General features: G+C 45.7%; 1 protein-coding gene across 3 annotated transcripts in view; it reads left to right on the forward strand.

Moving 5' to 3' along the window:
* The window catches only part of GNAL (G protein subunit alpha L), an 89,290-nt gene that overhangs the window by 49,919 nt on the left and 13,255 nt on the right, over positions 1–26,116 (forward strand). For all 3 annotated transcript variants that reach the window (XM_033439449.2, XM_049698176.1, XM_049698177.1), the window contains one exon: positions 8,500–8,597. In XM_033439449.2, coding sequence (XP_033295340.1) covers positions 8,500–8,597 — 98 coding nt within the window. The remainder of the gene's footprint in view (positions 1–8,499; positions 8,598–26,116) is intronic.

Genomic DNA, 26,116 nt, shown 5'->3' on the forward strand with positions numbered 1-26,116 from the left:
GGGGCCTTGTGGCGGGGAGCACGGGATCTGGGAGCCCAGGCACCAGAAGCTCAGGGTGCAGCTCAGTGCGACAGCAGTGCCCTCGGGGCTCCTGTCCCCGAGGCCCACTCTTGGCCACCATAACCTACCTCTTGCTGGTGATCTGGACGTTCCCTTCTTGTGTTCAGAACCCGTGCCCCCTCCCCAGCGCCTGGTGTGATGCCTCGTGCCCTTGGGTGTCCTGAAGCTGTTTCTGGAATTCAGTCCTCAAGCCTGCATGGCCTTCTCTTCCCTGCCACGTGCTTCTCTGTGAGCCTGTTGGCACCTGGCGGCCTTGTCATGATGCTACCAGATCTGCAGCCCGTGTTCTGGCCCTGTCCTTGTGCCCAAAGCCAAGAACTCCCTGACCCTCCCCCCAGCAGCACTTCACAGGTCAGTCCTCACCTCTTGGCTGTCCTGAGGCCTGGTCCACCCACCCCCTTCTAATTTTGTCTTCCTGCTACCCTCTCACCGCCTCTCTCCTGCCCTGGCCCCTCACGTGCACATCCTCACCCCCCTCCTCCACCTGTCGGCTGTGTGCTCATCACTCCAGCTGAAGCTCCAGCCTCTGACCAGAAGGACCCGTTCTGTCCCCGGGGAATAGGACATAGTGGTCAGAGTGAAGAAGCTCCCCTGGCTGGGACCTGAACCCAAAATCCATGCTCAACCAGAAATATTGTTTTAGGATTCCTCATTAGGCACCTCTACTATGTTTTACACTAAAATTTTCCCAAAGAAATATGTATCTAATTCTACAGCCATTGTCAGTAGGAATATACCAAACCCACTTTTACAGACATTTGCTTTGAATCTAACCTGTTCCCAAAAAGAGGGTCTTCTCCCTCCATTTTGCCTCTCAGCACGTAAAACAGGACTCAGAGTGACTAAAAGACCAAGAATAATACCTCCAGGTGTTACATAATCAAGCTTGATGCCACGGAGAACTTTTGTCAGACGACTTGACAGAGCCTGTCTGGAAGCAAAGACCAAAGTCGTGATTCTTTGAGTCTCTTATCCCTAATAAAAATACATAATTATTTTATTTCTGTTCCCACACAAATAAGTTTCTCCTGTGAGTCTCTTTGGCATGCTTCAAGTGCACAAGTTTCTCAGAGAATTAGGATTTTAGAGAGAGAATCTTAGGTATAAGAGTGGGAGTATTGTGAAGGAGAAAATCAAAAGCTAAAAAATTAATTTGGTGGGGAAAAAATACTTAAGGAAAATTATATGTTCCCATCACAATGGGGTAGATTTCTTTAACTCTCTACTATGGGTCATGGATCTAATTACTAGAACTTTATACTTATCAGTTGTTTTCTGAGACTATAATTTGGAAATAAAAGATAGAGTCCTTAGACAAATCTTACTATATCTTAAAAAAAAATTTTTTTAAACCAAGTGCAAGAGCAGCAAAACACATGCCACCTGGCCATGGTGGGCAGCAAAGGCCCCTTTGGCTCAGTCCCCCTGAACCTTGGAACCACAGGGGATTCTGATTCTGCCCCAGCCCTTGTGGGTCATGCTTCAGGGAGAAAAGAGACAGGCCAGAGCTTTGTGGGTAACTCTCTGCTCAGCTACACAGGAAGGAAGTGAAAGCCTCTGGAACTAATACATGAAATTAACAAGGTTGCTGGATATAGGATCGAATACAGATGTCAACTGTATTTCTTTGTACTAGCCATGAAAAATTCCAAAAATGAAATTAAAAAAAAAATGCACCTTCAAAACAACATCCAAAAAAATTACTTAGGAAAAAAACCCTAACAAATGAAAGATGTATATATTGAAAACTAGGAAACATCATTGAGAGAAAGTAAGACACAAACAGATATTACCATGTTCATGGATTAAAAAGCTCATTGTTGTTAAGATGGCACTTCTCCCCAAAGCAACCTAGAGATGCAGTGCAATTCCAGCCAAATACCAGCAGCTTTTCTATAGAAACTTACAGGCCAGTTCTCAGACATATGTGGAAATTCAGAAGACCAAGAATAGTCAGAATGATGTTGGAAAAGAACAAAGTTGCAGGACTTAACACCTAATTTTAAGACTGACTACAGAGCTACGGTAATCATGATGGATGGAGTTGGCACAAGGATGGACATGTGGGTCGGTGGAACAGAATTAAGTCCAGGAACAGACCCACGTGTGTATGGTCAGTTTCAGCAAAGGTACGAAGGTCAGTTTCAAAAATTCAATGGAGAAAGGGTAGTCTTTTCAGTAAATATGCTGGGGGGAAGCTGCATATCCGCATGGAAAAAGATGAAGCCTGACCCTTTCCTCCCACCATATCCCCAAATTAACTCAGATTGTAGACCTAAATCTAAGAGCTAAAAATATTAAACTTTTAGAAGAGATCTTGGAGAAAAAAACTTTACTTTGGGTTAGGCAAAGATTTCTTAGAACACAAAAAGTGAAAAGCAAAAACTGATTAATTAGGGACTTCCCTGGTGGTCCAGTGGCTAAGACTCCACACTCCCAATGCAGGGGGCCCGGGTTCGATCCCTGGTCAGGTAACTAGATCCCACATGCATGCTGCAACTGAGAGTTCTCACACTGCAACTAAAGATCCCGCATGCCGCAACTAAGAACTGGCACAGCCAAATAAATAAATAAACTTAAAAAAAAGATTAATTAGACATCATCAAAATTAAAAGCTTTGCTCATCAAAAGATGCTTAGGAATGGGCTTCCCTGGCGGCGCAGTGGTTGAGAGGCCACCTGCCGATGCAGAGGACACGGGTTCGTGCCCTGGTCTGGGAAGATCCCATATGCCGCAGAGCGGCTGGGCCTGTGAGCCATGGCTGCTGAGCCTGCGCCTCTGGAGCCTGTGCTCCGCAATGAGAGAGGCCGCAACAGTGAGAGGCCCGCTTACCGCAAAAAAAAAAAAAAAGATGCTTAGGAAAATTAAAATACGAGCCACATTGGGTGAGAAAATGTTGGCGAAACCTGTAGCTAAGAAAAGATTTGAATCCAGGCAATTTTTTAGAATATTTTACTCTTATGAAAAATAAAACAATAATAAGAAGACATACAATCCAAATTTTTAATGGGAAAAATATTTGAACAGACACCTCAAAATGAAGATATGTGAGCAGCCAACGTGAAACGATGTCCATCATCATTGACCATAAGGGAGGTGCAAACTTAAACCACAGCCAGATGCCATTACACACCAGTTAGCATAATTAAAATCAAAAAGACTAACAAAACCAAGTATTGGTGAGGTTTGGAGGAACTCGAACCCCTACCCATCGCTCTTGACAGTGCAAATGGAATGGTCACTTTGGAAAACAATTTAGCCATTTTTTAAAGTTAAACATGCACCTGTCCTGTAACCCAGCAATTCCACTCCTGGGTATTAACCCAAAAGGGATGATAATAGAAGTCCATACAAAGCCTGGTACACAGATATTCCTAGCAGCATTACTCATAACAGTCAAAAACCATAAATAACCCCAATGTCCATCCACTGGTGAGTGAGTAAACAAGCAAAATGTGGTCTTATCCATACAATGGAATAGGACTCAGCAGTTTTTTTTTAAGCTGCTAAAATACATAACAAAATGGGTAAATCTCAGAGAAATCAGGCTAAGTAAAAGAAGCCAGACACAAAAGACTATATGATTTCATTTATACAAAATTTCTAGAAAAGGCAAAACTATAGAGACCAAAGTAGATTGGCAGTTGTCTGAGACCAGGGAAGGGGGCAGATGGTGGAGGGGTTCTAAGACTTGTCTGTGTTAGTTGGGTGTGTGACCGGATAAGTAAATGGGTGAATTTTAGGGCGTATAAAGTATACCTCAAGAGGCTGTTAGAAATGATTCTAAGAATAGTTAAAGTTGGCTGTCACAGGGGGAGAAAGACGAGTGTGATGTATATTGTAAATGTGGGTTTGCTCTCACTGGTCTCCAGCCATGAGGAGCTGCTACAGAAGAGAAGGAGGAAGCTGGCCAGGCCCTGAGGCTGCTTCCAGATCCAGACTGATCACGTCCTAGTCAGGGGCTCAGGCAAGTACAAAGGATCCAAGATCATTCCCATTTCGTCATCTGTAAAACGAGAGCTGCGTCACCTGCATGGCAGGGTATTTGAGACTCAAGTGAGCCCTCGGCCGAAGACCCTGAGAAGCTTGCCTGGGACCCACGAGGCCCCAGGAAAGGCCAGGGTGACGCCACTTTACGTTTGGTTACTTGCTGTGGTTGTCACCCACGGGGGTCGTGCTTCATGCTGGGAAAGACTCGGGCTTGGGGACCCCTGATTACTGTCTACACTTTATTTGGTTTGTTTAGCCTGGTCTCTGAAAGCTGTTTCTAAATAGAATTTGAAGCATCCTGTATTAACTTAGACCTGAGGATGGACAGAGATTATAAATAACCAGGTGTGACGGATCCCACACAGACCTTCAACTTGACATCCACCAGATACCTGAAAAAAGAAATGACAGAAACCTATTAGATCGTTCTACTCCCCGAGGGGTACAACTGAGTAGGTGTATTTTAAATGAATCAGACCCAAACTTGAGCTTTAGAAAATTCTACTTAAATGGCTACTCTCCTGACTGTTTCTGAGGCCCATTTGATGGTCGTGGTGGCCGTTGTTCACTGCATTGCCGTGGAAAGTTCCGGTAATCATTTATTTTTGCTCCAGCGTGTTCCAGAAAGGATTTAGTGCCACTCACGAAGTTATAATACAAGTTAATTTAAAAAAACCAAAGTATGGCAGAAGGAAGCTAGGAACAGGTGAGTGAGTGATGTGGTAGCAGAGGTGAAGTTGGTACCCAGAGCATAAAGGCAAGGTCTACACACAAGCTGGGACCAACCCCCAAACGGGATTTCTGAGCTTCTTGGCGGTCAATTCAGTGACATAAATGAAAGCAGCAGAAAAGTCACAGGATCCCAGAGGATTAAAAATTAATAATGAAATTGGTAAAGCATTTTCTTGAGAGATGCAAAAAAGTATTACTGACACTAAAATTAAAGAGGAATATTTTCCATAAGTCATCCTAGGAATAACAATTTTCACTCAACCCAGTAAGGGTTTCCACCACCCTCAGGACAGGGCACCACATGTGGGAGCAGCTCCACCTGAGACCTGGGTGCCCTCCAGGCCACTGGACGACATCTCTTTCACCAGATAAGAAATATTATGCTTTTGATGGTTATGTCCAAAACAAAAAGTGAATCTTAAGTGTCAGTGTAACCAAAAGTTGTTTTATTGTATTACATTAGCAGAGAAATCATGCAATAATTTTTTTTTTACATTTCTTATTGGCAGACATTTATTTGTTTTAAAGCAGTTACGAAGAATTAAAAAAATTTTTTTTTTTTTTTGTGGTACGCGGGCCTCTCACTGTTGTGGCCTCTCCTGTTGCAGAGCACAGGCTCCGGACGCGCAGGCCCAGCGGCCATGGCTCACAGGCCCAGCCGCTCTGCGGCATGTGGGATCTTCCCGGACCGGGGCACGAACCCGCGTCCCCTGCATCAGCAGGCACACTCTCAACCACTGCGCCACCAGGGAAGCCCTAAAGATTTTTTTTTAAATTGTTACCTACCTGAGAATTCCAGGCTAGCTTTGAGTACACTTTATACCTACGGGAAGGCGTAAACAGCAGAACGAGAAGGAAAGTGCTGTAATAGGAAATGGAGGAGTTGGGTATTTAATTTTAGTTTAAATTTTGATTTAAACATCAAAATTATGCTATGAAAATTTAAAGCCTTGCTCTTTAAAAGTAGGTTTAATTTGGTATCATTATCATGTTTATTTTCTATAACACAGCTCAAACTCCTTTGAATTAGAATGACATAAATGACCATGTATTTCAGTTGCTAAATATATGAAGATCACAAGGTGATTCTCAAATTCAATAATACAGAAAAAATTAAGAAATGTCATTTAGTAATTTTCTTTTTATGCTCTCAGTGTCTCTCAACTCTCAGATGTCAAAAACAAGTGAGACTTCACTGTGAATCACCTTTTCAGTCACACACACACACACACACACACACACACACCCCACTGAAATTATTTTTATTTAGTATTATTCATCTTAGTTGCTAACGGAGGCATACTAAAAGTATTCCTCATATTTATTTCCCAGTTGTTTTAACAAATGTACAGGAATTCTAGCCAGGCTCTGGACAAATATTTGAGCACAGCTAAAGAAGCTGCAGTGGTTAATGATTTTACAGAATCATTTCTTTACTGGTTTATGTATTTTTATTTGAGATTGTGGTATTGTGGCTATGACTTCTAAAGATTTATCTTTTAGAAATAATGTTGAAATAAAATAATATGGTGTGAGAGAACTGCTATTAAATAATAAAGGTGGGAGGGAGATGCAAGAGGGAAGAGATATGGGGATATATGTATATGTATAACTGATTCACTTTGTTATAAAGCAGAAACTAACATATCATTGTAAAGCAATTATACTCCAAAAAAAAAAAAAAAAAAGGAGAAAAGGGCTGAGATACAGATAAAAGAGAACAGCCACTTGAGTGTGGAATCTGCCTGTGGGTAGTGAGTGCCCAGGGGGCGTTCTCTCTCCTTGTGTAAGTTTGACATTTTCCCTGATAAAAAGGTGAAGGGGCCACAGCAGCAGCAGCCCTGAAATTTTCCACGAAGATCTGAGAACTCCTTAAAGAGTAAACGTAGGGAATCCTGGGGACCTGGCCCTGGTCTAACCCCGCTTCTTGTTTCCCAACAAGGAAGACAAAGCAGCAGATCGAGCCTGTTCTGTCTGCTCCGTGTTGTCCACGGCGCCTGCTGTAAGATCCCGGCACTCACGGTTCCCATCTCACTCTGCTGTCGGCATGTCCCCAGGAACCGTGCATTTTGTTTCTTGGGTCAAGCACCCGTCTGTGACTCTGTCTCAAAGGCTTTTGCTCAGACTATTGAAGAAAAAATGATTCTGACACTTGTTAAAGACAGTAAGGAACTTTCTTCCAGGACCACTGCACAGGGGTTTGCAGTAGGGGGAAAGTGGGGCTCAAATCCCAATATCACCATGACAGGGGTATAACTGCCCTCCTGGACCGTCCGGATAATAGCACAATAGAGCATTTCTCTTTAGACCTGGGGTGCGTGTGTGTGTGTGTGTGTACGTGCGTGTGTGTGTGTGTCTCCTCATTTGACTCTTTGAAGGAAATTTTTCAAGGAAGCCCACAGACTCCTTCAATGGAGTGATGAGAGCGGCCCTGGAAGATTCCAGAAGGAAGCATCAATCCAGGGAGACAGGATAAACGCTGAGGGTCCAGCTCCTCTCCTTGGCGTGGAGACTGTCCCTTCCTGTCACCTGTGGGCAGTTTGGGTTTGTTGTTGATGAGGACAGACAGGCAGACACGATAGATACAGAGACGTGCGGCACAAGCTTAAAAGCTGTTCCGGACACTGGGAGTCAGGCTGGGATGGACTAGAACCTGGTGAAGCTGCACTCAGGGCCCCCTGCTCCCCCTTCCAGGTCTTGTACCTGATTTGTACTCATAATTCTGTGTTCCTTTTTTTCAAAGAGGGTCCACAAGTTGTATAAGCATCAGACCCCTCAATACTTGGATCCACCCTTGTATGGAATCGTGAACCAACTCAGGTCTTGTTTCTTCCTGCAAAGAATCTGCGCTGATTCTTAGGGAGAGCAGCCTCGACTGCTTCCTGGCGGGGTCACCCCAGGCCCTCTCCTGCAGAGCAGAGATGGAAATCGGGGCTTCCTTGGTTTGGGAAGGGATATAAATATTCTAACAAAGAGTTTTGTGAAAATTTATGTAACTTATTTTATACTTAGCTGCTAATGTATAGTCATCTGCTTCCATAGCACTGTTCATTTAATTTGGATAATTTTGGAAATACGGATTCATAGAGCCACCTTTACTGAGGTAGACAGGCTGCTATTTCAGAGGCTGCTGGTGCCGTAAGGGATGGGCCTGCGCACAGTGTGTGAACCAAAAATCCCAGTTCACGCTTAACTCAGAGTTTCTAAAAAGGTCAAAAAGAGTAAATCACTATCCCCAAAGGGTATAATTTTAAAAGTTTCTTTCTTATGTACCTAATGCTTTGGGGCTGAATTTAACCCGTCTGCTCAACCATGTCTATTCATAATCGTGGCTCACCTAGAAGATTTAAAAGAAGCAGCTAAAACAGAACTTGCCGTTGTAACAAGCATGTTTTTTCACGGCTGAAATGGCCATTCTGCTAGTCAGGTCGTTGTGTCCTGAGAACTTTAAATTCTTAGTTGTATTGATAGTTGGTGAATGTCATTAATTTTTGACTTGTCATTTCCACTTTGAGGAACTTTCTGGAACAATAAGAATGTTTGAGCAGTAGATTGAGTGGTGAGATCTGGGCCTTCCACTCCATGTGTGGAGTCAGCCTCCACGAAGAAAACAATTTATGCACTCCCTGCAAATGTCTTTGGCATTTTCTTTTTACTTTTAACTTCGGAAGAAGGTAACACATGGGTTTTCTTATCTGTAACTTTTTCAAACTTCAGGAATTCTTCGATCACGTGAAGAAGCTCTGGGATGACGAAGGTGTGAAGGCCTGCTTCGAGAGGTCCAACGAGTACCAGCTCATCGACTGCGCCCAATAGTGAGTCTGTCCGCGAGGACCAATCCGTGCTGCCCTCCCAGAATCTCTGAACTTCCTTAAGTACAAGGAACAAATAATTAACAACTCATTGCAGAAACCAGCTTTTAACATGAGTTTAGTAGTTGCAAAACTGAAAATCCAGCAGGAGGCAGTGTTTCGGGGAAGAACCAGAAGCAGTTATATTCATTTTACCTCGATCTTTGTATTCAGTTCTAGTCATTTTTTGCCTTCTATAGAGTTATAGGCATGTTCATAAATTATAACATACTTAGGTATTCATTACTATGTTTTAATTTTGGAGCTGGGGCCCCCAAATTAAAATTTAAATAATCCACATCTGCCGTCAGGCCGAAGCTCTTACTTAAAGTAATGAGATCATCCGACACACATCTGAAGTAGGCTAGAACCTCAAGAGTAGATGGTAATTAAAATAATAAGTAAATATATGATGAAAAAAATGTATGAGGAGAAATAAGCAAAGGACTGTGGTGCCAAGGCTGGCTCATTGTTTTTCCCTGAAATTCTCATTTTCCTATTTCCTATCTTTCGCTATTTTAGATTCAGTCTATAACTATTACAGCATAATGGTCCCCAGAAGAAGGTTAATCAGTGAGTTTTAGCTGTGTTTGCTCATTTGATAACAAAAACTGTATTTAAAGTTTGTCTTAAATAACCCTTTGGGCAGCAAGAAATAAGCTTTTATACATTTTAAGTCTGTAAACTCTAAAAATCCATACTTGTGGGAAAGGTTCCAGAAGCGTCAAATGGAATTCACAGTATTTGGGACCAAATCTACACTATTTAGAACTACACTGTGAATACTGACTTTAAGGACAGGGAGGTGCGGCCCCCCCCGGGCCCTCCCCACCCCTCGGAGCTCAGGCTCCATCACCTGTCACGGGCGAGGGGTGCTGAGCGGGGTGGGCAGGGCCCAGGAGGGGACGCAGGCATGTCCCCAGCACTGACAGGAAGCGTTGTGGGTGCCCAGCGGTGATGGAGGTGGCCGTGGACAGGCGAGAGGGGTCGAGGGGCCACACCCTCCCAGGCCAGGGAATGTGGATTTTCCTCCGGACGCAGCGAGTGGCCATCGGCTGGAAGAGTGAGTCTGTCAGGTCACTCTGGTGCTGCGTGGAGGGTGAAACGGAGGCGGCAGAGACCCGTGGGTGCACACAGGCAGGTGGTGGCCCTGGAGGTGAGCCTGGGGCCTCAGGGACAGAGCCAGGCATTGGATCAAACAAGGGAAGTGGAGGAAAGGGGGGGTGGTCAATGAGGATGACCACGGGGCCGTTATTGGGACAGGGACCCAGGAGATGTCGTTTATGGAGGACAGGATGCTATCAAGCTCTGGTTTGGGGAAGTCTAGCTGTGATGCCAGAGGGATTTCTAGCACAGCTGGAGATAACACTAACATTCATATAGGTTTGCTTTTGAGGTTCTGGGGGAAAGTGTCTGACCGTGGTTCCCAGTATTTCTTGAGCGAAGTCGCCTCTGGACCAGAGCGCCCTTCAATGTCACATTAGGAGTTTCTCTTTCTTATAAAAAGAGACAACGCATCACCATAGCAATAGAATTAATGGTTTACTTTAAAATAGAACATGCAAAGTAAATTTGACAAAAAGAAGCAACATGAGCTTCGACAACAGGCAGTGAGGATCCAGATCTTTGCTCTGCTGCCGAGAGCAGAGTTTGGGCAGGTTACTTCCATGGGGATAAAATTATGGGCTGTATTCCTGTACAGTTGTTGTAGGGTTAAGTAGAGACCCGAAACCCCAGAGTGGCACCTGGCACACGTGAGCCCTCCTGAGCTCTTGCTGCTGTGTCTCCAACGTGGGAACCGAGGTCCAGGGGGTAACCTGAGGCCACTGAGATCAGGGTTCCCACCTGGGGGGTGGCGGGGCGGGGAGCCCCCGCCAAGCTCTGCTATTTCTTTCAGTTCCGTACTTTCAAATTACAGAGAGTGAGACTCTGAGGCACGAGGTCAAGACCCCAGGCTCGTCAAAAATAAAACACCAGGGTTCCTGCGGTCTTCACTCTGGGCTCGGCAGAATCACAGAAAGCGGTTCCCCCCTAAACCTCACTATCTGGGTCAATCATAACGTCCCAGCTTTGCTTTTTTAATCCATTTTAATATGCATGGGAATCAGGTTAGGTCAGCAACCTTTGTCTCTTAATAACAATCTTGTTTTTCCTCTGCACTCAGATGTTGAGGTTGGGGGTGAGACATTTCAAAAACAAGTAATATTTCAGTAACTCTTTTTAGACCGACACATGGAGACAGATGTTTTTTTGTTGTCAAATAAGATATTGAAGGAACGTAGCTGCTTCCACCTCCCATCACCTTTGCTCATGAAATAAAGGACAGAAAGGACATTTCAACGTCCAGCCGGGGATGTCCTGGGACCAGGACGCTCATGCCGGCTTGCCCAGCGCCCCAGAGTTCCAATTCCTTGGCGAATGCATGTTGTTCCTCCTCAAAGACCTGGTTCCTTAGTGGGAGTTCTTGCATGAAATCAGGGCTATCGGAAATAAGCGAATGGGCAGATCGGGAGCCCGGGGCTCAGCGCGGGGCCGATGGGGCACTGAGCTTTGCCCTGGCAGAGTCCAGGGTTCTGACAGGTCTTTTCCTCTCTCTTCTGAATCTCTTCTGAATCTCTGAGAAAACATCTGCCGACATCTCAGTGTGACTCTAAGTCACTATGTTACCTGCTCAGCAGTCTTGTGTTTTGAGCCCAAGTGCTAATTAAGAAGGGATTCATTCTAAGCCCTGTTGAAGTAATTTCTTCCATGGCAGAAACCACGGGACTATTTGGGGGAAGAGGCGCTTCCCAGGGGGGCTGAGCTGCCAGTGAAGAATCCAAGGATGGTCTCGCCACGGTAACTCAAAAGCTTAAACACAGAGGAACCCGGCAGTTTCTCCCCTGGGTATACACCCAAGAGAATTAAAAACATACATCCACATAATAATGTGTACATGAATGTTCACAGCAGCCAAAAAGTACAAACAATGCAAATGTCCATGAAAGGATAACTGGATGAACAGACGTGGTCTGGCCACACAATGGGATCTTATTTAGCCATGAAAGAGAACAAAGCACCAACATGTGGTACGACATGGATGAACCTTGAAAACGTGAGGCTCAGTGAGAGAAGCCAGACATAACACATATTGAATGAGTCCAGTTGTATGAAATGCCCAGAACAGGCAAATTCATAGAGACAGAAAGTAGATTAGTGGTTGCCAGGGGCTGGGGGAGGGGGAAATTGCGAGTGACTGTTAAAGGGTACGGGGTTTCTTTTGGGGATAATGAAAATGTTCTGGAACTGAATCATAGTGATGGTTATAAATATACTAAAACCCGCTGAATCGTGTACTTCAAAATGGTGAGGTTTATGTTATGTGAATTATATCTCAATTTAAAAAAGGAAATATTACAGGGGAGGGAAGGGTCCAGGGCAGGACAAGCAGTGGCACCACCAGTCAGTCTTGGTGAGGACTCGTGAGAGCAGAAATCCTGCCTCCTCTCTGTCCTCTTCCCAACAACAGATTCAAGTCTAAGCAAGCATTTTAAGGGCTGCTTCTTTGTACCCGTCGCCCCCTCTCCAGGCCGCGACACACGGGCGCATGTGGAGCTCCCAAGTTATAGATCACCTTTCATATGAAAATGAGAAAGTCTGCTCAGGTCTGTGCGTGCTACCTGGCATGCAAGGCGCGGACACTTGCTAAGGCTCTTTCAGGAAAGGGGGGATTTGTTCTGAGTCTCTCAGAGCCACTGAAGCCCAAGGCATCACAACCTCTCTGTCCCTGTCTGCTGACCCGTGGGGCCATCCCATAACCCTCAGACCAGGGCCCAGAGGAAACAGGGCAGACGGGTTTGCTCCAACCGGGCAGCCTTGTCCCTGTCACCCCAGCCAGCGGCCACCTCTGTGTCCCCAAGCAGGGCTGCGGCAGGCGGGGTGGGCACTGCACCATCCAACACCAGGACCAGCCTGGCTGGAGGAGCATGGCAACAATCATTATTATGAACTTCAAGGGTTATACATTTGGTAAAAATGAGTGTCTTTGCAACATAAAGCAAGCTGAGCAAATTAGCAGAGATTATATTCATACAGAGGTCCCCAATTCCCACTGTGAAAATTAAAAACAATCTCTACTACATTAGCCCCCAAAATGCGTTTCCTTTAAGTGCTGATAATAAGTGATTATGTAGCCATGGAAACAGCTATTTTGAGAGAAAGGAAATCAGGGAAAATCAGATTTTTATTTATTTATTTATTTATTTTTGGCTGCGTTGGGTTCTGGGTTGCTGCACGCAGGCTTTCTCTAGTTGGGGAGAGTGGGGGCTACTCTTTGTTGCAGTGCACAGACTTCTCATTGTGGTGGCTTCTCTTTGTTGTGGAGCACGGGCTCTAGGGCGCATGGGCTTCAGTAGCTATGGCACGTGGGCTCAGTAGTTGTGGCTCACGGGCTCAGTAGTTGTGGCTCATGGGCTCAGTAGTTGTGGCTCGTGGGCTTAGTTGCTCTGCAGCATGTGATATACCTGGACCAGGACTCGAACCCGTGTCCCCTGCATTAGCAGGTGGAGATTCTTAACCACTGAGCCACCAGGGAAGTCCCTGGAAAATTGGATCTTTAGAACAGGTTTATAAAATCATACTCTGCTTAATCTAACTTGAAACTCTACAACTTGGAGGGTATGTAGGTTCTCACGCTTTGCACACATGTGTTTACGTGATACTCACCTTTCGTATACATCCATTTACATAATTGGTTTTAGAGCACTCTGGAAAGGAGAGAATATCCCCCTCAAAAGAAAAGAGCAGTGAGAAAGGTGTAGTGATTTCCCACGTGTGCCCTTTGCCGCCCGGCAGGAGCCCATGGGGGCCCGTTTGTCCCCTCCACACCAGCCTGGATCTCAGGGCTTGCAAGTCCTTGAATGTGAGCTTTCAGGACAATCTGGAAATTATTCACAAAAATGAAGTTTCAACTTCAAAGTGGATTTTTAGGTCATTGTAAAATAAACTATAATTTTAAATATGCATCTTACTACATAGTGTTAACTCACTAAATATCCAGTCAATTATCTGAGTGCTTCTGACGCCTGGATTTGACCTTCATTTCAGCCAAGTTTATTTTCAGATTCATTTTCTAGATCTGTAGCATTGGAAGTGCTCCTGTTTATGGGCAGTAATGTTTTTAAGTATGAAGAATAAATTACATGCAAATATCTCAGTATAAGTGGGTAAGCCTGGTTCTCCTCTGCCGTCTTCGGAAACTTCACCCCGAGAAGCAGCTTCTGAGAGGGTCCTGAGGGTGGGAACCTGCACTTTCCTCGTGGGTCCTCTTTGCTCCCACTGTGACCACACTCACCACACTCTGACACCAGATGTGTTACACCAGCCGGGTGTCCCACCATTTAACTCAGTTCTGACACTCCCTTCCCAGGAGATCCTCAGGCCCCACAGGGTAAGGGCTCAGGCCACGAGACACCCCACTTAAGGTGCCAATCACGACGAGGTCCCCAGGGGACCCCCCACGTCTGTCCCACTTGACTGCAGATCGGAGGTGCCCGTGTCCTCCTCCACCTCGGATTCAGTTTTCTGCTAGAACAGCTCACAGAATTCAGGGAAATGCCTACTTAACGTTTACCGGTTTATTAAAGGATATGATAAAGGACACAGGTGAACATCCAGATGAAGAGGTCCCCAGGCAAGGCCTGGGAGGGTACTGAGGGTAGGAGCTTCTGTTCTGTGGAGTTGGGCGTCCCCCCTCCCAGCATGTGGGTGTGTCCACAGCAGGGGAGCTCTCCAGGCCCCATGCTGCTGGGTTTGCTGTGGAGGCTTCCCCATGGGGGCATGATACATCATTAACTCAGTCTGCAGCCCCTCCTCCCTTCCTGGAGGATGCAGGTGGGGCTGAAAATTCCCAGCTTCTAATCACAGGTTGGTCTTTCTGGTGACCAGCCCTCAACCAGGAGCCCACCCAGAGTCACCCCATTAGAACAAAAGATGCTCCTCTCACTTAGGAAATTTCACGGGTTTCAGGAGCCCTGTGTCAGGAACCAGGAACAAAGACTACCTTTTTTTTCCGTGATTTCACACTGTATACATGGATCTTTTTAAACCTCTCAGAAAAACTACTCCCCTGAGCGGAGAATCCTGGGGGATTCCCGTTCCTTGTCTCATGGATCCTCAGACTTCCTGTAAAGGCTGCAGGACTCCACGTCCTTGCCCCTTCCAGCAGGTGGAACGAGTTTCCTGTTCACTTTGTATTGTCAGATTCATTCTGAAGGCTGTGGACATAGGGCCATTGAACCAGATAGTGTTAAGTGCGTGCACACACACACACACACACACACACACACACACACACGCACACACGTTTTTGCTGCCTTACAGCTATTTTTCCTCATGTTCCATAGAGCTAGACCCTTTGTCAAACAGTATCCCACGTGGGGTGCCAGCGTGCCAAGGGCTCCGCAGGGCTGAGGTGTAGGATGTGTTGCCCTTAGAGCCCCCCCCAGAGCCTTTGTGGCCATTCAGTTGATGCCAGGAAACCCCAGTCTCCACGGGGCCCAGGTTAAAAATTAGGGCTAGTGTCCAGAATTTGTAGCAGCAGAATGAAATGCATCAAATACCAAACCAAAGTGGTACTTGAGTAGAGTGAAATTTTCAGTGTTCACACTGGTAACACTTAACTTACTGTATGACCTGCGTAGTGTGGGTATGGATGGCGGCTGGTCTCCTCTGGGCTCAGCGTCCAGGGTCTCCTGCTGGGGGAGGGGTGTGTGGAAATACTCTGGTTTATGTGGCTGAGTAGCTGCAAACAGTAGCAGAAATGGGTTTTTTCGAGTTGGCCTTATAATCAATCACAGGAAACATTTAAGTTAATTACGCAGGAATGTGGAAAGGAGAAATGCAAGAAATTTCCCACCAACTGGAATTCCTAGCAGCCCCTAACCACTCCTCCCATTCCTTAAGGTAAAGTCAGATAGATGCTTAAATGTTTTAATGTGTCACATTTCCAACTGTGATGACGGGACTCTGACCCTCACATGAGCCCGAGCTTCAGTGGCATCTGAAGAAGCGGGTGCCCTGTCCTCACCTCGAGGTCCTGCAGCTGGACGGGGCTGGTCGTCTAAGCAGTAGATGTCCTTTCTCCCCAAAACTGCACATCTAAAAACATGCGCATAACGTCTTGATAAGAGTTAGCGTTACACAGGTGTATGCATTTGTCAAAACTCAGCAAATGTACACTCACAATTTGGGTTTCTATGGATCAAAATTTACATCAAAAGAGTGAACTGTGAACAAACATTGATTTTAGCTAATGACCTGGGTGCTGAATCATGTAGGAGGAGGCATTCTGGTGCTTGCAATTTTGTTGAAATTATCAGAAATAAGATGGATAAATGGGGTAGATGTGTGACTTTTTAAAGTACAGTAAAGGACTTCCCTAGTGGCAGGGAAGTGGTTAAGAATCTGCCTACCGATGCAGGGGACACGGGTTCAAGCCCTGGTCCAGGAAGATCCCACATGCCGCAGAGCAACTAAGCCCCTGTGCCACAACTACTGAGCCTGCGCTCTAGAGCCCACGAGCCTAGAGCCCATGCTGCGCAACAAGAGAAGCCACCGCAAAGAGAAGCCCGCGCACCGCAACGAAGAGTAGCCCCTGGGCTTCCCTGGTGGCGCAGTGGTTGAGAGTCCACCTGCCAATGCAGGGGACACGGGTTCATGCCCCGGTCCGGGAAGATCCCACATGCCACGGAGTGGCTGGGCCCGTGAGCCATGGCCGCTGAGCCTGCGTGTCCGGAGCCCAGGCACAGCAACAAAGACCCAACACAGCCAAAAATAAATAAAATAAATAAATTAAAAATAAAGTACAGTAAAAATGGTAATGGCAGAATCTAGGTGGTGGGTATTCAAGTATTCACTGTAAAATTATTTCAAGTTTGCTGTGTGTTTGAAATGTTTCATGATAAAATGTAGGGGGAAGAAAAATATACATAAGTATAGATGTGATCAGAAGTCTACAGAAAAATAACATAGCACAGAGTAATGCATTGGTAGTACCCCATGAAGTATATAATATGGCACATAAGACATTTGATGTGGAAGGGTTTTACTACCATTCTTTTAAGTGTTTGTTGAATTATGTGAAACACTTGCAAAGAGCCCAGGGAACTCAGGCTGAAAACCACTCATACTACTAACTATTAATAAGATGTGCAGCTGCAGAGTAATGTTAAGAGACGTGTCCTGTAATTCTCAGCTTCCAAGTGTAGCTGCAGAATAGCCCATTGTTATAGAAACTTACCATGCACATCATATGAGTTAACATATCCATCCTCACACAAATGCAAAGAGTTTATTATCTCCATTCTACAGAGGAGGAAACAAAACTGCCCACGACTACATAGAACTACCAGGCTGTTACTTGATTTAGCCAGGATTTCACATTTTAAATCTAAAGATTGTGAGAGACTATTATGGTTTAAAAGTTTAACAAACATGATGTGAGCATGAAATGCATGCCAGGTGCTGCCACAGAATAAATTTTAAAGATGATGAGGGTGGATCCTAGCTTATAAATAAGTGGATTTTCACAAGGACACCCATTTTCTCAGATTCTGAAGTCGCTCTCCTTAACTGTTCATTTTTATCACATTCGTGTATCAAACATAGTTTGCAAATGAAAACCAGGATAGTTGGGTTTTTTTTATAGAGGTCCTCATAGTTCAAGAAATTTAAAGGATAATTCACCGAAAAGAGAAAATATTTGTAAACTATGTATCTGATAAGTTATTTGTATCCAGAATATATAAAGAACTCTTACAACTCAATAACAGAAAGATAAATAGGGCTTCCCTGGTGGCACAGCGGTTAAGAATCCACCTGCCAATGTAGGGGACACGGGTTCGAGCCCTGGTCCTGAAAGATCCCACATGCCGCGGAACAACTAAGCCCATGCGCCACAACTACTGAGCCTGTGCTCTAGAGCCCACGAGCCACAACTACTGAGCCCACATGCCACAACTACTGAAGCCCGTGCTCCTAGAGCCCATGCTCTGCAACAAGAGAAGCCACCTTAATGAGAAGCCCGCACACCACAATGACGAGTAGCCCCTGCTCACCACAACTAGAGAAAGCCCACGCGCAGCAACGAAGACCCAATGCAGCCAAAAATAAATAAATAAAATAAATTTATTTTAAAATAAAGATAAATAACCCAATATTAAAATGAGCAAAGGATCAGAAGAAACATTTCCCCAATAAGATATATAAGTGGCCGGTAAGCTGTGAAAATGTGGTCAACATCATTGGCTCTCAGGGAAATGCAAATTGAAACCATAATGAGACACCACTGTACACCCACTAGGATGGCTAGAATCAAAGAGTCAGACGAAAACTAATGTGGCGAGGATGTGGGGAAATTGGAACCTTCATATTTTTGCTGGTAGAGATGTAAAATAGTGCAGCCGCTTTGGAAAACAGTCTGGCAGTTCCACAAAAAGTTAAACACAGAGTTACCGTATGACCCAGCAATTCCTAGGTATACATCCAAGAGAATTGAAAACATACATCTATACCAAAACTTTAAGACAGGAACTTCCCTGGTGGTCCAGTGGTTAAGACTCTGTGCTGCCAATGCAGGGGCCACGGGTTTGGTCCCTGTTGGGGGAACTAAGATCCCGCATGTCACGCAGCGCAGCCAAAAAAAAGAAACAATCCAAATCAACTGATGAATGGATAAACAAATTGTGGTCTGTCTATGCAATGGAATATTATTTAGCTGTAAAAAGGAATGAAGCACTGACACACACAGTACAACATGGATGAGCCCTGAAGATGTGATAAGTGAAAGAAGCCAAACACAAAAGGCCACATACTGTGTGATTCCATTTATATGAAATACCTAGAATAAGTATTTCTGTAGAGACAGGAAGTAGGTTAGGGTTGCATAGGGCTGAGGGGAGTTGAGGGGGCGGATGAGGAGAGGACCTGCTTGATGGGTACCGGGTGCCCTTTTGGAGCAATGCACATTCTAAAAGTGATCGTGGAGCTGGTTGCACAAGTCTGGAAGTACGAAGAAAACCACTGAATTGTGTGCTTTAAATGCACTTTGAGACCCCCTGTTGCAACTGGCTTGTTAGATTAATTTGGGCACCACAGTAAAATTAATATGGAGACTGCTGATCATTTGAATCTGCCTAATTTCAGGGCGATTCTATTTAATACCAAGGAAAAAGCAAAAAGAGAGACTCCGTTCAAAAGCGGTGAACGATTGCTCCACAGAAGTGAATGCTCCTGACCCTATAAAAGGATCTCTGTCTCACCTGTGTGCTTGAACTGGCAGTACAGGTGTGCTGCTGAAAGAAAAGGGAAGAGGAGAAATGGAAAAACAAAAATACTGATTCAAAATACGATTCCCATACTGAAAAGATGTCTTGATATCTCTAAAAAATATCTTTATGGAAACTGGCAGGTAATTTTATAAGAAGTTATTTCCATAGGATTTTGAGCTGTTCTTCTCCACACAGTGCCCAACACAGTAACATCTCATTAAATATTTGTTGAATGAATAAGTAAATCTAATCAGGTATTTTAAACTCTCCGTTATGAATGGGTCAGTGGGCCACTGCTGGCTGTTCCCCACCATGCCTGGAACAAAGCCCAGCACATAGTAGGTGTTCAGAAAGCAACTGTTACATGAATGGACTTTTACATTTTAACTGTTCATTCTCGTTTGTACAGAATTCATCTTTCTCTAAAACTCAGATAAAGGCACAATATCTGTTCGTAGCGTTATTCAGAATAGCCAGAAAGTGGAAATAACGCAAATGTCCATCGTACGATGAAAGGAGAAACAAATGTGGTCTAATCAGACAATGACTGTTGTTCAGCCTTGACAGGACGAAAGGCTGGTTCCTGTTTTCACATGGCCTCCTTTCGAGCAGAAGCGTTCACTTCTGCTCAGAGACAACGGGCTGCTCTAGTAAATAGTACATTACATAAGGACTTCCCTCTTTCCAGTAAACAGTGAGCATGTGTTCACACTGTCAAGAAATGTAATTACAGCCTTTCAAGTATGATTCAGGGAGTGGAGAAGCTGCCCTTTGGTAATTTCACATCAAAGAAAGCTTTCAAGAAAGGAAGAAAGTAAAACCGTCCTTCTTCCTTACACCAAATTCCATTGATCACATAATAATTAGACTCCATGATACCAACAGAAAGCTACCTTTCAAATACAAGCTTCATTCTGTTCTTATATTAACTTACTAAGCACAGATGGAATTCCCATGTGCTCGCTAACCGTTTTATCCACGTGATCACAGTTAAGTGCTTGGTACTCAGTGTTTCCCATCCTGTTCTCCATCGATGTGAACCTCGAGGGCCGGGCATTGTTTCTGAGGAGAAGGAATGAAGGATTCCTCATACCAGCTACGGGGGCTCAGAAGGAAGTCACTTTGCCGTGACTCTCTGCTAAGATGTATGCAGTAACTAAATATATCCTCTTCTTTTTTTATATATAAGTTTATTTATTTATTTTATTTTTGTCTGCGTTGGGTCATCGTTGTTGCGCACAGGCTTTCTCTAGTTGCAGCGAGCAGGGGCTACTCTTCGTTGTGGTGTGCGGGCTTCTCATTGCGGTGGCTTTTCCTTACTGCGGAGCACGGGCTCTAGGTGTGTGGGCTTCAGTAGCTGTGGCACACAGGCTCAGTAGTTGTAGCTCGTGCATGGGCTTAGCTGCTCCACGGCATGTGGGATCTTCCCGGACCAGGGATCGAACCCATGCCCCTGCATTGGCAGGCTGATTCTTAACCACTGCACCACCAGGGAAGTCCCAATATATCCTCTTCTAAAACTGACAAGACTTACATCATTTTTCCAAGAAAGGATACATTTTATTATCCTCAATTGACCATGTTTAACGACATCTCAGATCCCTTCTAAAATAAGAAATTTGGCGTGAAGTGAGCACAGATTGGAGGGCCCGTTTCTCACTGTGGTTCTTCCTCTAATACATGGTGTGCTGGTGTGACACAGTGGTGTATCTGGTCTCTGACGACAGGGCGGCCTTGGGCCTACAGAAGGCTGTCTGCATAGGGAAGCCCTCAGTTGACCCTCTGCTTCTCAGGCTGGCCTGCCCTCGGCCAGCTGCCTCTTCAGGACCTGGGAGGTGGTGGGACCTGCGTCCCGGGGCTGTGGCAGACACACGACACGGTGGACACCACCTGTGCTATTTCCTTGCTTTATTTCATGTGAAAGACATTGAAGAATTTGCAGCATTTCCCCCATTTGTGTAAGCTGAAATTCAGGGAGCTCTGAACTCTCTTTTAACCCCTAAACTGCTCTGAAAATACATTTTCTCTCTCCCGCAGTATGCTAGCGTTTACTGTTAAGTATTGTTTTCCAGATGTTAACCCTGGCTGGGATTTTTTATATTTAGGACACAGTTAAACATGCCTCAAGGCAGCCTAGTGGTTCCTGGAATAGAAATATCTGCTAGAACCTAGCCTCACTGGGCAGATTTATCAGGGAAGCTCCGCCAGCACCTCTGTGCCCCAATTGTGGCGACCCTTCCAAAAAAAGAAATGCGGGGGAAATGCACCCCTCTGCTTTGTGGAACAGTATAAATGCATCACGTGTGTGGATTACTTACCTGTCCCCACCTCCCACCCCCGCCGTACATCCCGAGCCTCGAGCCAGGCAGTACTTGTGGAAACAGGTGTGAGCTGGAAGAGTTTGGCCCAAGTCCACCAAATAGTAGAATAAGAAAGCATAGCCAGTATATTTGAGTTCAGATACCTTGTATCTGATGACTCAGTTCAAAACCATTTTAAAGCTGACACTGCTTTCAAAAATACCTACCTTTGGCCTCCTTCAGACCACAAGTGTTCACTGCCTCAGAGAAACTGAAGGCTATCACAGTAATTATAGCAATGTAGAAGTGTTAACAAGTATCTGGCTTTTTTAACAGGATTTTTCACGTTTTAAATAGAAGTTTTAAGTTATCTCTAGTAGGATTCATTGGGTTACGTTATAGTGGAGTTCTCGTCCTGTTTTGCTTCCTAACTGAAGACATCAGCTTAAACTAACAAAAGCTTTACATTTTGGCTCAAAAGCTTGATTGCAGCTCCTCCTTGAACAAAAGAAATTGCGAGCTTGGGCACTAATGGCCCGGGACTCCTTCTTTTATGTGGACAGTGTGGGTTAAACTAGACCTGAAGGAACTTTAAGTGGTTCTCAGAGTACATGGCTGTCAGCACTGTCCTCTGTTCTGTGGCCATGGATATTTTAAATCACATGACCCACTTAAGCTTAATTTAACTGTGACAGGATGCTACTTAAAAGCTGTGTCTCGGGATGGGTCAGATACAGCACCGATTAAGGATGTGGGTGTATCAGCTGCACACACCGGTACCGGGAGCGGCAATGAGGGGCCCAGGGTTGGGTCCTGACACTCAACCCCACCAAGCCCTGAGGACGCTCTGCTTCTAATGTTTCCATTATTCCCAGAAGGAGCTGCCAGAGCAGGCCTAGACAGGGCTGTGATGTGTAGCAGATCTACTGCCCAGGGTGCACAGTAGCTGTTTTTAACGTATGGCTTGTAAGCTGAATGTTCAAGTTTAAGGGGAAAAAAACTTGTGTGAGAACCGTCAGCCTCCAGGTTCCTGGAGAGCGGTCCCCTCTGCAGCCTGGCTGGACCGGCGAGCAGTCCTGTCCACCTGCCCCGGACCTGTGGTCCTGAAATCCCTTCTGACCCAGAGCAGTGGCCGCAAGATGACCTACTTCCCATCAGGCAGCCAGGCAGCTGTTAGGTACTGCAACATGTTTCTATGCAGGGAATAAGCTTTTCTTAAAAATAAAGAAAAAGTAGCAGAATAAAGATTCCCAGTGACGAATGGAAAGAGTGATGGGAAGAGGCGTGCAGGCACATGTCGCAGACCGTGAAATATTTCAGGTCTTTGTTTTCCGACCACAGTTCCTTACTCTCTGCTTATGTTCATCTGTCCCTTTGAGGCAGGAGGAGGAGATTTTCTCACCAAAGGAGGAGATTTTCTTCCTACAAACTTTTGTATGTGGAGGAGTAACATAAAGATAGACACAGTCCGCCTTCTCCCTTTTGCTGAATCTTCTCTGTGCGTTCCACACGAGATCTGGCAACATCCATCACAATTGCCGGGAGAAAAGCAATTTAAACAGCACATTTTTTTCTCTAAGTAAATCTTAAAACGAATCTCTACAGATTGTTTTAGGGATTTTTTTAATGGAATTATGCCATGTATACCATTTTGGTCTGTTCCTTTTGCTCCAGTTAAGTTTTTAGGATGTATTCATGCTTTGAGTACGGGTATAGCTATTTCATTGCTATGCAGTATTCGATTGTAAAAATCTGCCACAATTCATATCTCTGTTCTGTTCACAGTTACGTTGTTTCCAGGTTTAGGTCATGACGTCTTGTTTTGTACCCGGGGCACACATGCAAGCGTTTCTCTGGGGTGGATCATTGCAAGCAGAACTGGTGCTCATGGGGGTGCACTTTTTAACTTTATTAGATAAAAAAAAGAGAGGTTATATTTACTGACACTCCCACCAGTAGTGTATGAGAGTCTTCACTGTTTCACATCTTGGCCAAAGCACACTATTTTGAGACTTTGCCTGAATTATTTGAATTCAGGGATTTTTTTTTTAATTTAATAGTTTTGAGCAGCCTCCCCCGGTTCCAGGACCTGATGAAGACATGACTGTTAGATCCTAGGTCCTCCTTTTCCAGTTTTACAATTGAGGAAACTGAGGCCCGTAGAAGTGAGCTGGTCTACGCCAGATCACACGAGGAATCACCCAGCTTTACCAGAAGGGACCAGCGCCCGGTGCCCTGACTCCCAGTCAAGGTCACACCCAGGCCTCCCCCTCTTGCTTTCACATTGCTTCTTTTGTTGGGAAAGTCCAAAATCGTCCTAAAATAAGACCAAACTGAAGAGAATCTGGAGTTACGTTTTAACAAAACTCAAGGGGGGAAATTAATATTTAGAGTCTTAAAAAAAAAAGGAATTACTGCTATTGCTGTTTTCTGAATCAAATTGTTCTTTATTGCAAAGAGGATCGGGAAGGGGTGGGGAGGCTCCTTCTGTGAACGGCTGGGTGCAGTAGGGATTGCCTTCCTCTGCACCAAGGGAAATCCCGGAAGTCTTTAGAGCCTAGAGTGTTGAGGTTTCATTTTCAGCCTGTCGTCAGATCAGTAAGGTGTTCAGCATAGAGCAGGAGAATCCCTGTGTCCGTGTGATTAGACCATCAGGACAGGGGGACTCGGGCTGTGCTGCCACCGTGAGGACCGCTGACCAGGCGTTTCCCAGCTGCACCTGTGCGGAGCATCGTGGCAGTCCACTCAGGGGCGACTTTTCTGTTTCCTTCTAACGCTTTCTTGTTTTCATTTTTCAACCTGGACATCATGTTAATATAATTTGAAGGACAATGGCTTTGCGATTTCCCAAGGTTTGAGGAGTCTCGGAGTCTCACATTATGGCTGTGTTCCTAAATGAATAGAGAGGAAAATTATATATATAATAGGTGCAGTGGTGTATGTCATGCAGTCCTGGAAATGGTCACCAAGGGGGTATGTGCCCAGTGCCGGGTCCTTCGCCTGCAGTCATATGTTCAGCAGAAACACACTGAGCTTCCGTGTGTCCCCGAGGGTGACTGGTACCTGGTGCCAAGCAGTGAACTTTCAAAAGCGGGTGGTTCCAGATGATTCCTAAGAATCTGACCTGAACAGCTGGGTGCATGGAATGCCCTTTAGCAGAAGGAGCAGGTTTGGGGGGAAGGACCGAGCAGTCAGTGGGAGGACTTGCCAACGGCCTTGCACCCCCAGCTCTCCAGGGTCAGCAGGTCGTTGGCACATTGGGCTCAGAAGGAAGCTGGCTCTCGGAAAGTGACCATGAGAGCTTCAGCCTGGGTCATACTGAGCACAATGGGGTGGCTGAGGTGTCAGAGAAGAAAGCAGAGGGCCAGGCCTGGGAAGCAGGGCCCACGGCAAGGTCAGCCTCCCCTCGGCATCCAGTCTGCCCGGGCCTCTGGAGTCCTCAGCTGGAGTCTGGAGTCCAGGCTGTCCAGCAGCCAGAGGAGACCCGCCTCGGTCAGCAAGCGTAGCCTCAGGGGCTGTCAACTTCTCTGAGCAGCCTTCCTTAGCTCCTGTTAACCTCGCAGTCAATCCAGTCCTCAGCTGTCTCAAAACAACTCCTGCTGCATCAACCTCTTCCTTTAAGTAGAAATGATAACTCCCCTGGATCCCATGTTAACTTACTGCATCCCCCATTGTTTCTTACTTGTCCCACCGCAGCCCTGGAATCCCATTCCTCACACTTAGCAGCTGTGGACCCAGCCAGTGGCTTAGCGTGCTGTGCTCCAGTTCCCTGGCCCGTAGGATGGAGGTGTTAACAGCGTCTACCTCCTAGGGTTTGTGAGGATGACATGGGTCAATTCATGCAAAGTGGCCAGAACAACCCAGCACATCAGGACTTAATATGTTAGTTGTCATTATCCTCATAATCTGTCAAGGTTTCTCATGCTTATATTCCAAACCCTGTCACATAATGGAACAGGCCATGGGTAATGGTCAAGGAACTGGCTTGCTGACTGCAAGGGACCCAAAAGAAAGGGCGGGGGGGGGGGCGGACAGTGGGTGAGCAGTGAAGGGGGTGGGGCCCTCTAAGCCCCACTTTAAACAGATTTCTTCCCTTTATTGGTCTTTTATATTCTGTTTCTAGGAATGTCTCACGTGAAGAAAGAGTTCTGCTTTAGGGAAAAAAAGTAATCTTGGCTAAGCTGCTGACGAGGGTAACGTCCTAGCCCCTCTCAGCCACAGTTCAACTCAGCAAAACCTTACTGGGTTCAGTGCCTGCTGTTTGCAGAGCGTGTGCTGGGTTCCACGGGGGGAAAAAGGAATAAGACTGTTCTCTGCCTCCACGCAGTTCGTAATATAATAGGTACCCGGACCCCATGCCAGGCAGTCTGACATGTGTGCTGTGCGGGGTAAGGGGACAGCACAGAGCGGGGGTCCTGGAGAAGCAGCTTTGAGCAGGGGCAGGATCACAACAGGCAGAGATGCGACGGCTAGAAGCCCAGGCAGTGGGGACAGTGTCCGGAGGACCATCCCTCCTCATCCACACTGACCAAGTGACACAAATGGTGTTCAGCCTCCAAGCTCAGTCTGGCTTGACTGGGTGAGGAGGGAAAGAAAAGGGAGGGTGGGGACCGTGTTTGCCGCGTGCCTTTCTGCTCAGGTTTTGGAGCAAGAGAGTGATATAACCAGAGCTGCGTTTTAGGAAAATGCATGTGCAACAGCACCACTGGCAAACTATCACACGAGGCCCAAAGGGATGGTGAGACTTTGGATTAAAACTTTCTCAAACAGAATTACTCTCAGAGTTCATTTTCAGCCTAGCTCCTTAGGGCAGGTTGGGCCCTGCTATGTTGTTATTGCTGTACGGGAGGAATCTTCCTAAAAGAAAAAAGCCACA

This window comes from Orcinus orca, chromosome 15, assembly GCF_937001465.1.
Source record: "Orcinus orca chromosome 15, mOrcOrc1.1, whole genome shotgun sequence".
NCBI classification, from domain to species: domain Eukaryota; kingdom Metazoa; phylum Chordata; class Mammalia; order Artiodactyla; family Delphinidae; genus Orcinus; species Orcinus orca.